The sequence below is a fragment of the Anolis carolinensis genome, chromosome 2 (genome assembly GCF_035594765.1).
Source record: "Anolis carolinensis isolate JA03-04 chromosome 2, rAnoCar3.1.pri, whole genome shotgun sequence".
Taxonomy (NCBI): Eukaryota; Metazoa; Chordata; class Lepidosauria; order Squamata; family Dactyloidae; genus Anolis; species Anolis carolinensis.
This window is the reverse complement of record NC_085842.1, coordinates 243635873-243649958: the sequence shown is the minus strand read 5'-3', so window position 1 is coordinate 243649958 and position 14086 is coordinate 243635873. Positions and strand designations below refer to the sequence as shown.

General features: G+C 36.3%; 1 protein-coding gene across 3 annotated transcripts in view; it reads right to left on the bottom strand.

Moving 5' to 3' along the window:
• The window catches only part of pip5k1b (phosphatidylinositol-4-phosphate 5-kinase type 1 beta), a 106217-nt gene that overhangs the window by 7482 nt on the left and 84649 nt on the right, over nt 1–14086 (bottom strand). The window contains exons 11-15 of one of the 3 annotated variants that reach the window (XM_008103311.3): nt 13663–13747; nt 10847–11002; nt 9931–10075; nt 1221–1338; nt 271–316 (exon numbers count right to left, since the gene is read on the bottom strand). In XM_008103311.3, coding sequence (XP_008101518.1) covers nt 278–316; nt 1221–1338; nt 9931–10075; nt 10847–11002; nt 13663–13747 — 543 coding nt within the window. In that variant the 3' untranslated portion in view covers nt 271–277. The remainder of the gene's footprint in view (nt 1–270; nt 317–1220; nt 1339–9930; nt 10076–10846; nt 11003–13662; nt 13748–14086) is intronic. The other 2 variants (XM_008103312.3, XM_008103313.3) reach the window with 2 other exon arrangements.

Below are 14086 nucleotides of genomic sequence, written 5' to 3'. Positions count from 1 at the left end.
AAGAAACCCTTCCTAAACCTACCCTAAGCCTCATACATACACTATATATATAGCACGTTCACCCACATGATACTGAAATGAAACCAACCATTTTCAAAGAGAGCATATTTCTCTTCAATACTAAACTTACAATAGTATTTATAAAAGACTGGGATATTTCTCAGCTCAACCAAAACACATTTTAAAATGATACACATCTTTCTGGTAACCACAGCAACAATGAAAATCTTGCTACAAAAATTATGACTATCATAGGAAGAATTCAATTACCATTGTATCATACCTCTTTTCTTTCCGAGCAGCTGCTATCCCTCCTCTTTTCAGGTTTTGTAAAAATGCCAAGGGAAAAGGAGGGGAAATAGTTAATACTGTTATGGGTTTGGGACTGGTCTAAATCACTGCTGTTCAGACATAGGGACCAGTGGTTTTTTCCAAATAAGCCAAGGACTATTTCTTACTTTTCTGGAAACTCTCCAAAGATCAACAAGAGATGGTTGATGGACCAACATGATTTAGAAACCACCAACCTGACTAACTGACTAAATGGCCTTGTGAGAATTTTTCCAATCTCGCAAGCCTGTGGGTTGTAAAAATGTCAATACTGCTAAAGTACACCAAACTGGTTAAGCAAGTTTAACCCGACAGATTACTATTATGGAGTTGGATCTCATTTTTCAGGAATGACCATAGACATGGCTGAATACTCCCTAAAAAGATTATACGTTTTGCAGTAGAAACAACAAAATCTTGTCAAGTCTGTAGCGATGAAGAAGACTTCATAACTGGAACTGGACAGGAAATGTTATTAAGTTCTTCTAGGGATCTGACAGGGAGCAAGATTTTGTTAGACTCCTAATGCTGTGAATCTTCCCTGTACATTCAGACTGCATATAAACAAAAACATTTTGCATTACAGAAATGCTGTATCTCTCTGGTGAGTTTGAATCCAAGGACACTACATCCTAGCTTAAGTGACACCTCTTGGTGCTCAAATGGTTGGTAAACAACTAGTACACTTGATTTTAACCAAACAGCTGAAAAGCAATGGTAGGTAAACACACACAGAAGCACCTTTCATAAAATGAATTACAGAATAGTTAAAAATGAAACATTTAAGTCATACATCTGCAGACGTGAAACCATAGTGAAATCAAAATGAAATGACAAAATTAAAATATACAAAACTTGGCAAAAATAAATTTCATGGATGGTGAACTTACTAAGTATACGTCCAGTACGGAAGCGTTATCATTCTCGGTCTCTACTGTGCTCTGTTCTGAAGTCAAGCAGATAGCACTGTCTTCTAAGGTGAACGTTGAACTCGAAGGCAATACTTTACTGGATATAAAAATAAAGTACAATGAGAAAAAAGTAGTAAACTGATTCAAAACTCACATTTGTATTTTTAAAATATAGTGAGAATTTATTTGTGCTAATTAACTTTGGCTAAGGCCCTCCTGCACATTTCCTTAAAACAATCAGTAACTCATCCCACTTAAGTCCATGGACAGTGAAAGACTTCTATATGCCAGCAAAAAGGAGCTATCCAAGGTGCTAGGTGAGTCCCCTTAATATTCTGACTAAAACCTGAGTGGATTCATACTCACATTGACATAAAACCCATTTGCCACTATAATGAAGTCTCCAAGACACACCTGCTATTTGTTTCAGCAGATACCCTCATGAAGCTGGAAGCTGAAATGTTAAATTGCCTCTGTGTCTGTCTATATATGTTGTATGTCTAATGGCATTGGATATTTGCCATGTATATGTGCATTGTGATCTGCCATGAGAGAGAAGGGTGGAATATAAATACTGCAAATAAATAAATAAATAAAATGATTAAATAGATCTGTGTGAATGGACGGGAATAAGGAAGCAACAAGAAGGCCCCATCAGACAGAAATACAGTTAGAAAGTTGGCTGCAAATGCAAGCAGCTATTGTGGGATAATTTCAAAAGTATCCCTGTAGCCACTCTGCAAACTGTTCTCTAAGAGCACTATCCTGTTTAAATTTTTTTGCCGTGAATTAAAATGGATAAGCAGTCAACATAAAGAGTGTCATATTAGTTCAAATTCTTCTGAGATTACTGAATTCCTTATGGCTTTTCTATGCTATTTGAAAATAAAAATGAATCCAGTTACACTCCACCTATTCCAAAGCTTTAGGAAATGTAGTGGCTTTTCCACATTCTTTTAGTATGTATATAAACATACGCATACCTAATCTAGCCAATTATTATAGCTATTTGGAGAACAGGAAGAGCAAAACTTGGCACACCCAATGAATGTGACTGGTATGTCACAGCTTTTCCTCTCTCACTCATCCTAAACCATAAACAGAATTATTATTAGTGCTCTTGATGATTTAGTCTGCAACTTTAAAGGTTTGCTTTTAGATTGCATTCATACGTAACTCAAGAAAAGAGAAAAATAAGAAGCAGAGGTTCATAACACTGAATGCTGAAGACTAGTTATTACATAGCACAATATTAGAATGGGAAGTCTTTCTGTAACAAAACATATGTGAACGTAGATGCAAATGGAGTAAACAACTTCTGTAGCCATATATATATTGAAGGCCAGAAGCAAGGCTCCTATTCATATCTCATATAGTAACAAACATTTTTTATGCTGGTATTTTTTTCCCTAGTTCTGAGCTAAATGCAAACAAACACCAGCTTGTTTCCAGAACACTGGAAATGCTTGTTTAATGTGACTCATATTTCATCATCTTTTGCAAATAAAAACTTTGGCACATAAAACCACTGCTGACAGAAAAAGGGGCCAGAGCAATTTAGCTTGGTTTACACAAAATGGAATAAAAAGGTGGTACCAAAAAGAGAGTAAAAGGACAATAAGGCTAGGAGCCAAATGCATAAGTGACTGTAATCTTTGCCCTTTTAATTAGATGTCTTTAAAAAAAAAGAACAATATAACCGGCTTTTTCTATTCCTGGTCTAAAATATTCTTACTGACTTTAGCAATACATTATATGTTTGACATTTTTTACAGCTGCAAAAAGAGTCAAGGTACTGATTAAAATGTGACCCAGCATACGATTAGCCTGCTCTCTGGCAGGGATGCCTCATCTGCATTGCAATTGCTGTTTTGCAAAGCATGGCAGTTGTTATTGGAAAACAATAAGCGGAATTGACTTTTTAATACACTTTCTGGCTTTGAGGTGAAGTCGGCTGGCATGAAGTGTTCTTTTGTTTTACTACACTACTTCAATCACAGATGCATGTTTGCATTATCAGTCATTAGGTTGGACACTAGGAATTGCATCTGTCATGATAGTCTCCAAAAGAACATTGTCTCCAGTAACACAAAGCTTCTGTAGTATTACCAGCAACTAAAAATTGAATGATGCCCCAAAGAAATATAAAACCTGTGAACTTACTTATAGTACATATATTGCTGCATTGTTTAATAAATGATATTGTCTTGTTTTATGAATGCTTTGCAAATCTGAAGAACAGGCAACACTTACTAATATCATTTGCAAGTGAGGATATTGTAGTATATCCATCTTGGGTCAGAGGGCCAAGGTAGGTTAAGTTGGGATCTTGATCTAGGTGGGATTTACTATCACTTTCTGTTCAGGGTCTGCTTAGCTACTGCACCGAGGATTTAGAAAAGGTGTTTCAAATTACCCAAAACACTGTGGTTCCATATCAAATGACAATATGCAGTTTGCTGAAATGATGATGATGATGATGATGATTATTATTATTACCACTACGACTATTACTACACTGGACAAAATACATTTTGGTGATGCAAATGTTAGACCCATTTCTGGTTATATTTGATTCCAAAAATGACACCAGTTTCTATTTATCAGCTCTAGTTTTTTGAAATACAGAAGATATGCCATATACTTCATCTTCATCTGCTTGCCCACAAAAAGTCATGATCACCACATTAAAGAAACTAGAGCTGATGCAGTCTATCTAATGCAGTTTTCTGAACAGCATCCCAAATAACCCCAGCAACAGGTAGAAAAAAAATTATTGGGGCTGTGTTACTACTGAATAATACATAGAATACTAGTTGATTTGTAAGGGTGCTATGGATGCAGGGTGAGAAACATGATGTATTTATTCAGTCCTATATATCACTAGCTTTTGATTTATAAAAAAAACCCCTGTAATATTTGAATTTAGACCAAAATCCAGGATGCTCAGTGGGAAGTTTTATGGTTCTATTATGTACCCAAAATTCTAACTGAATATGTTTGAATATTTGATGTTTGGATTTTACCCTTAGAGCCAAATATCTTAGGCTATTTCCTTATAGATAGTGGCTGAAAGGAAGGAAAAAAGCAAATATTTCATTGTTTTACCATTTACTATTTATCATCTTTACACCTGCACTGAAGAATAGCTTGACTTGTAGGTGTATTTTAACAGTCTTACAATCTTCTTGGTTCTTTATGCATAAGTCACTATTTCTGATTCAGTTCCTTTTACCGCCACTCATATAAATCGAAATAGCATCTCAGAAAGGTAGGCTGTTTCCATAAATGTTGCCTTTGCTGCAGAACTCCTTACCCAACAGATACTGTTTATCATGATTGGCATCCATTTCACAAAACATGAGTCATTAATTAAGTAGTAATTAAAGTCTAAATACATAAACCATTATCTATAATTACACAATTACATGAGCAACCCCTTAATATGTGCAGGAATCTGGTAATAACTTTTTTTCCTTGGACAATCTTTGTGGTTCTAAGTTGGTTTCAGTATTCTATCCAAATTATTCTAGCTGGTTTGCAGGTTTATGATTATTGTAATAATGGTGGTTATGATTACACTATTTATTTATGTATTGTATTGTACTGTATTGTACTGTATTGTATTGTATGGGACTAGGAGAGCCAGCCTGTAAAACTCAAGAAAGAAACACAACTTGCACTGTAAATAAAGAAACTCAGTAGAGTTAAGTACATAAAAACTGGATCCCACGTGGCAATACTTTTGCATGAAGGATAAGATGCTAAGATATTCCAGATGTAGCACAAAGAACAATTTAGTATAAATAAATGTCTCCAAATACTTCTGCAAACCAACATGGTGCTTAAGTAAGATTTGTGTCAAATAGCTCAACACAAATTGATATATATATATATACACACACACATACAGTAGAGTCTCACTTATCCAACATAAACGGGCCGTCAGAACGTTGGATAAGCGAATATGTTGGATAATAAGGAGAGATTAAGAAAAAGCCTATTAAACATCAAAATAGGTTATGATTTTACAAATTAAGCACCAAAACATCATGTTATACAACAAATTTGACAGAAAAAGTAGTTCATTACTGATTAATGCTATGTAGTAATTCCTGTATTTACGAATTTAGCACCAAAATATCACAATGCATTGAAAACATTGACTACAAACATGCGTTGGATAATCCAGAATGTTGGATAAGTGAGACTCTACTGTATATATGTGTGTGTGTGTGTGTGTGTGTGTGTGTGTATATATATATATACACACACACACATATATATACACACATATATATACACACACACATACACACACACACACACACACACACACATATATATGAATGAATGTAAGTATCATGTACAGCATGTATGTTGTGTACTTGGAGAGGGGGGTTATAGTTCAAATCACCTGAATCGAGGAGGAAGCTTTTTCAACTGAGGAAACAAAATATCTCCATGAAGACCCCACAAAGATGATAACACCATCTCACCCACAAGATAGTTGTTCACACTTAATTCAGACTCTGGTGCCTTCCAAATAGATAGACAATAAATCCAACTCCAGGTTTAATCTGGATATTAAAGAAGTAACACAAGATGCAGAGACTATTTCAGGAATAGGACCTACCTGAGTGGATTCACTGTCCACCAATATGAAAACCACCAGACCTATTACTGTATTGATAACAGTATAGTTTTACCTGAAGACATGCTGTGGAAAGATTGTGGCACAACAATTCCATAAACCAGATGAACTAGCATTTTGTTTCTTAACAACCATATAAAAACATCCTTGTTAAAAATAATCCAGTTTCTTGTTTACACACAGACTGGGGAAACAACTTTTTATCAGACACCTCAACAAGAAAGACTGAGCATATACACTGAAGCGTAATAATGGGAGAAGGACTCATCCAGCAGAGCTAGTAATGAATAGAACCCTCTGATGAACTACGGATAAAATTCTTCAAAAATACTACAAGTTTACAGAAAATGGCAATTCTGGGACTTTTTGCAGATACAACAAAAGAAGGATGATCACAATACATATTTTCAAATGGCGGCAATGTGAACAGACATGCTTCAGCATAGCTATGTTCACATTGCTGCCATTTAATAATATATTATGTGCCAATCACTGGTTGGTTGAATTTGTAGATTTTTATATTTATATTTGTATTTTTATATTTCAGTATTTGTTTTTTTAAAAATTGCAGTCATCATACTTTAAATATAATATAACTGTACATAAATAGAACACAGAAACACATGCTCAGTAAAATCATTTTAATACTATCATTGAGTTCCCTCAGCCAGTTATATGTACCCATCTCAAAATTTTGTATTAACCTTTTTATGGGTAATAACAGCTTGAAGAGGGAGAAACAGTGCATGAAGATAAGTATCAGAACTTAAAACAATTACTTCTTTCATCATAAGACTTCTTTGAACATCGTAAGGTTTTATTGTTCTCCATGTGACCGTAATTATAATGTTGCATTAAATAACAATGCTTTTTCTATTCTTGATTCCTCCTTTTAAATGAAAGGCAGACAGAGATGGACAGACAAGTAGATGAGGGATAGGTACACAATTATTAAGAATGCTTAACAAACATCTCTATAAATAAATTAGCAAACTGTTTCATCTTCTGTCACCTTCGTTATACTCAACATAAAAGTAAACTGTATCCAAGGTTGCAATTCAGAATATTGTATTGTTAATATCCCTATGCAGATATATACACACACATATACGTTGTGTGTGTGTATATACATATATTATTTAAACTATTATATTAATATTACCATATATTTATCACTAAAACTATTGTATTATCATGATTATTATTTATATAATTGATTTATATAAATATTTGTGTGCATGTGTATTGTGTGAGTTTACGTATCTATTACATATTAGGATATTAGAGGCAAAGGTGAAGTACTTTGGCCACATAATGAGAAGACAGGAAAGCTTGGAGAAGATAATGATGCTGGGGAAAATGGAAGGAAAAAGGAAGAGGGGCTGACCAAGGGCAAGATGGATGGATGTATCCTTGAAGTGACTGGCTTGACCTTAAAGGAGCTGGGGGTGGCAATGACCGACAGGGAGCTCTGGCGTGGGCTGATCCATAAGGTCACTAACAGTTGGAAGTGACTGAACGAAGAAACAACATGTATCTATTTCACTGGGTTTCTGAATGTAGGAAAAGGCTGATCCATTTTCCTCCACCCCCTTTGTATTTATATGAGACATGCAGCAAGATGAAAGGTATGACTTAATGGTCGGACAGGATTTGAATGGACTGTTAGAACATAATGCTGGATATTCTGACAACAGCAATGGAATGGTTAAACAGTGTCTATATTTATATTGATTTTAGAGGGCAAATAGCTTTTAAACTGTTATTAATTAATGTTTTATTAGTATTTAATTTTGTGTACTGATAATTGGTTATTGTTCTTTGTCTATTGCCTATATTATTTTTGTATCTGTTGATTATTGTAAGCTGCCCTGAGTCCCTTCGGGGAGAGGGGACGGGGTATAAATAAATTTTATTATAGTATTATTATTATTATTAATAATAATAATACTTTTTGTGTAATAATTTTTTTTATAATGACAGATCTTGGTACCGATATCTTTAAAATATGTTGAAATAATTATGTACATTTTCACCCATCTAGCCCTAACACTGAGGGGAAGGGGAACCTGGGAAGGATGCCCATGTTGGCCAATGGTCTGAAAATTTTTGTTCTTTTGGACTCAGAATGAAAAAGCTCATTCAGCAAGACACTCATTTTTGGGAGAGGCGCCTGAAAATGAAAACAGGGCCTTACGAATGAAACAAACTGAAACGGATTGCGATTCTATACAATGCTCAAGACTATTGCTTGGATGTAGATGAGTATTTCTACATTTAAAAATATGTGTGAAGAGTTTCTGAACACAGATATACTGATATAAAGATGACTTTAACATACATTTGATCCTTCTGCACCAGTTTAAAAGCATAAAAAGTAATTTTCCATTTAGAGTATGTCAATGATTATTTTGTTGGAATTTAAAGGGCATGTTCAGACAATTTTTCCAAATGAAAAAGAAGTCTGCAGGATTATGTCGTTTTAAAAGGCAGCTTTCCAGAAAGCCTTACTGCACTTACAAGCATAAGTTTTAATGTAAACAGCTGGAGGCTGTCACTTCAGTCAGCTTATCTTCAAAAAGAGACACTCAGCACCTTAATGGTGCTTAGCACTGGTGCCTCAGTCACACAGGAGGAAGCTGACATATAACCTAAACACATTTCAAATACTTTCCCCTGAGATGAATATATGAAAAAAATGCTTGAAAAACCAATTATTTGAAGAGAAAATACTGAGGCCATCAAACATTCCAAGAAATCATATGGGAAAGCACATTTTTGGAATAGAAAAAAAAAATATATAACCAGCTTTCTATGTCCAGGAGTTTTGCACCCACAGATTCAGTCCAAAAAGCAAACCTTGATTTTGCCACAATATGAGATGTGTAGACATACCCTGATGTAGCCACCTGCTATTTTACATATTCTCGAGCTCTATCCAGCACTTATTTTAATGGTTTGCCATTTTATATCAGGAATGGCATTTTACTGGACCAATATCGGGACTTGAGCATCCACAAATTTTGGTATTCATGGGGGGTCCTGGATACTGAGGGGCCATTGTACTAGATTTTCCTTGATCAAGCAGATTGAACAAAATATTTTCATCCTTTGGCTCTTAATTTCTTTTCTGCATTACATATATATCAACAATTGCTGAGAGTAGGATGTAATTCGGTTACACCTAATATAATGCTGTAGAACTGCCAGGGACAGAACATAACATAACAGATACCATTTGATACCATAAAACAAATTGATTCAATGTTTAATCCAGCAGGAGAGACAAATAGAAAATATTGGTTGTAATTCTATAAACGCTTGCTTGGGAGAGAATCCCACTGAATACACTGGGACATACTTTGCAATAGACAGGTTAAGTATTAACCCATAGTCTAAGCACAGGGAGAACCCGCCTCAAAGTATTGGGGTACAATCTCCTCTAGCTCAAACTACAAGCCACGCTTAGAGTATGTGGAATATCAAAAACTAAATGGTAACTGGAACTATTTCATACAACAGGCCTTCTGTCCAAGGATGGATCTACACTGCCCTATATCCCAGGATCTGATCCCAGAATATTTGCTTTGAACTGGATTATTTGAGTCTACACTGCCATATAATCTGGGATAAACAGATAATCTGGAATCAGATCCCGGGATATAGGGCAGTGTAGATCCAGCCCAAGTTGGTAGGACAACTGTCTAGGGCAGTGGTTCTCAACCTGTGGGTCCCCAGATGTTTTGGCCTTCAACTCCCAGAAATCCTAACAGCTGGTAAACTGGCTGGGATTTCTGGGAGTTGTAGGCCAGATTTTCTCTAACAGTTCTACATCCTCATAGTAAATCCAGTGGGTCAATTAGTCAACACCAACTAGACCCAGTCAACACCAGTGAGAAAGCTGCAGGTTCAGAGCACTTTGGTATGCTTTGAATCTAATCTGTAGTACATTTGTTTGTTCTTTTCAGTATTACATATAAATCAGAATATGGCAAGGTGGGGAGAAAGAAGTACAGAAACAAGTTAAGTATTTACCTGCTAGAATAAAACCTAGATCCATCTTGTTGATATTGGTCATCTGCAAACAGGGAAGAAGAAGAAATTGTGGTTGCTAAAGAAGCTGCTTCAAACAGAGAGGCTGTGCTTGGCACTAAATCTGGTCTGTGTCGGGAGGCTAATACTACAGTGGGGAAAAGAAAGAGAAGCAAGAAAACAATGTTAGAAAATGTTCACAGAAAGCACTGCAAACTTACATGTGGGAAACAGACACGCAACGTAACACTAGTACATACAATGGGTAACTTCAAGTGATAATCCACAATTTCGTAGGCCATGTGTTATGAGCCCCCAGTGGTACAGTGAGTTAAACTGCTGAGCTGCTGAACTTATTGACCAAAAGGTCGGCAATTCGAATCTGGGGAGCGGGGTGAGCTTCCATTGTTAGCTTCTGCCAACCCAGCAGTTCGAAAACATCAAAATGTGAGTAGATCAATAGGTACCGCTCTGGCGGAAAGGCAATGCACTCCATACAATCATGCCAGCCACATGACCTTGGAGGCATCTATGGTCAATGCCAGCTCTTCGGCTTAGAAATGGATATGAGCACGAACACGACTAGACTTAATATTAGGGGAAAACCTTTATCTTAACTATGTGTTATGAAAGGCATGAGTTTCATGGCTTATTATGTCTTTTTGACCTCTAGGACACTAGCTGTGGGGAGAAATTAATAAAACCTGGTTTATACAAGATTTCCCTGTTACACCTGAATTAGGGAATTAGCTTAATGTTGGTAAATAACCGCAGGAAAATATATAAACATCCATATGAGCCAGAATCCTTGTACCAAAATCTGTGTGCAAAAAAAGGTGAGGAGAGATCAGGAAGATTTTTCACTTGTGCATGGACCATTTTTTTTAAAAGAGCAGCTCAGCAATTCTTGAAGCATTACCTTCTTCATCAAGACTACAATAGCTTTGTCCCTCTGTAAGCAAGTCATGCTTTTCATCTTTCCAGTCATGGCTAACCACAGATACAAATTCCTGTGATGTAGCTTTAAGAGCAGCAATGGAATTACATCTTTTCTTGGAGGGAGAGGACTTTAATGCTGTGTTTAAAAGGGGAGAAAAATCAAGACAGGTGACTAAGGTATGGACTGTTATAAACAAGAGGCAGAACTTCACATTGTTTATATAAACTATTTCACAATCCTTTCTTGTTCAGACTCATAATTGCGCTTGCTGTCCTGAAAAAGGTTTGATCAGATTACTAAGATAATTGCCATTATTTTATAACGTTATGCAAGAATGTAACTACTTTCTGAAAACTCTGCAATATAGGCCAGTATAAATCTGAGAATATTGGCTTACAGGGATAGAACAATAAAACTTGATATGAACTTTTTAATGGCAAAAGTCTACTAAGAGGAAATGTATTTGCTATAATTTCACCACATACTTTCACCTTCATTTTACAACATAAAAGATTTTATGATAATATAAACCTGAATCCTCTTGGAAACACATTTATTGAGGAAAAGAGTGCTCAGCTCAAATTGTAATCCAAAACAAATATTAAAATATAGATGACTATTCTGGTATTCAAAACTATTGTAAAAGAAAGTTCAACAGGTTTTAGTGAACTAACTCGATGTGTATATTTTGTAGGAAAGACAAATACAGTACTGACGCCTATGCGTCAGAAAACATCTGTATCTAATGATCTGTAAGAGCAGTACAAGGTTGGACACTGCTGCTCATGCAGTTATTACAACATGTGATTTCAAGGCCTATTTGCAGTGAGTTCTTCACATTGGCATGTATACAGCAAAGTCCTGCAACAGGGAGGTCTTCAGCGATTGAGACCTTTGGGTGCCTCCCAAATTCCTATGAAGGCTCCACCACCTGCTGGGTCAAGAAATGCAAATTCTGCGCATGTGTTCCTACAGCAGACTGAAGGCATTTGAGAGGGATATGGGAAAGTATGCAGACACCTGACATTTTCTGTAGCAGTCCAGCATGCTAACTGGCACATATACAGAGGGGGTTGTATGCTGAGGGAAAGCAAGGCTTGGCAGTCACTCCTATGGCAGGAATGGGAAAATCTGTGGTTTGTATTAGCTCTTGCATTAATATACCAACGCTGACAAACAATATCTGGAGGGCTACACTACATAATCAACCAATCAATCAATACATTTGTTGTGCTAGCCAAGGGCCATGACTAAAAAGTATAAAACATATAGAATATTAAAGATAAAAAGGTACAAAAGACTAACCAAATTTATTACCAAGCTCATATAAAGCATTAAAACATTTCAAGTTACTGGTAAATTTCTAACATGAAAATCAAATTAATACTTCGAACCTCCATGGCAATTTGTTGCAATTTTATCTAGCTTGTTTTTGCAGGCAAAGCAAAAAAAAAAAAAGCCACTTTATGTGCTACATAATTATTGGAATCTCTCAGAAAAAAACAAGAGAGCTCCCACTCCCATTTGTAAGAAATTCTTTTCTGTGATTACTATCCAGGGGAAAGGTTTAGCATGCAATGCATAGCTCATGCCCATAGGGGTCCTGTGCACGAACCTGTGCTCAGGCACAATGCTATCTTATTACAAAAGATAGCATCTATTAGGTTACACACATTCAGGCAGCAAAGTTTATTAGGTTCATTGATAAGCATTTAGGACAGGATGCTATTGCCTGTTGTGTCAGCGGAATATCAGAAAAATTACAATATTGTATAACAGCGATACAAGGGCTTTATGAACTGAATCTTAGGAATAATGCACTATCACAAAACATTACAGTGGCTTATGAGGATGGTCTATGCATTTTATTAATGACACAGAAACAGTTAGGAAATCTGAGAAGACTTGCAGCATGATAAAAGCAATGAGGACAAACCCTATAGCAGTGGTTCTCAACCTGTGGGTCCCAAGGTGTTTTGGCCTACAACTCCCAGAAATGCCAGCCAGTTTACCAGCTGTTAGGATTTCTGGGAGTTGAAGGCCAAAACATCTGGGGACCCACAGGTTGAGAACCACTGCCCTTTAGGACGGGATTAAGACTCGAACTGGTCCAGCGTCCTTTTCCAAACAGCAGGTAGCCAGATTTTGGAAGTCCACAGCACAGCATGAAGACAGCAGCTTTCTAAAAATATTTGTTTCCCAACAGTGGCTACTAATCATGAGGATTGAAAAATGCATCCATTATCAGCAACAATGTAATCAGTTGCTGGGGAGTTCAAGAAGGAAAATGCAGTTGCATTCATGTCCTGCTGCCAGTCTTTCCACAAACATCTGGCTGCTAACTGTGTGAACAGAATGCTAGATAGGTCTTCAGTCTGATGCAGAATGGCTCATGTTATTATAATCTAAATGTTTCACTTAGGCTTCAACCTCCTTTCTATTGCCATGTATGTGAGTGTCACTGAAGCTGGTGCCATGCCATGAGACATTTGGCTGCTGATCCATGGAGTTTCCAGAAAGGAAGAAATTGCTGTTGCCAATAGGTATGAATTGGTAGTAATTCCTAAAATATTAGATTCCCCCCCCCCCCATTCCTCCACACTAGCCAGAGAGGCAGCTTATTCAGAACTTTTTCTAACCTTGTGCCCCAGACAACTTCCAGATTCCCCCAGCCTACATAGTGTCCAACAAATGAAGCTGTAATAGACCATAAACGGATAGTTTCCAACACAAGTTAAAATGTACAGTGTAAGAGTTAACAAAAAGACTTAGTTAACAAACTGACATCCACTTACTTTGATTCTTTTTGAACACTCTGGAACTCATAAACTTTAAAAATCTGTCAGCGTAAAAACTTGGCCTATGCACCGAAACAGTGTCCTGCAGAGAGGCAAAAAGTTATCTTAGGATATTTAGAAAGAGTAAAGGAAAAATAAGACTACATGGTTTATGGAAGAGAAAGTTCTTAAATTAAGTTGTGAAACCTTCAGTAAGTGATCTAATCCAAATCCATTATTTCTCTTTTGCTATCCAGTCACCACTGAAAAAAGTTGCAGCTCATCTTGAATCCACTGAATTTGACATTTACAAAAAACACGTTTGAAAAAAAAATCTTGTGAAGGAAAGTTTGAGGTTGTTATCTCTATTTAACTGCCAAAATGTTTTCTCTGGGGTTGTGATGCCTTTAATGCTTCTCTAATTAGAGCAAAGACACAAAAC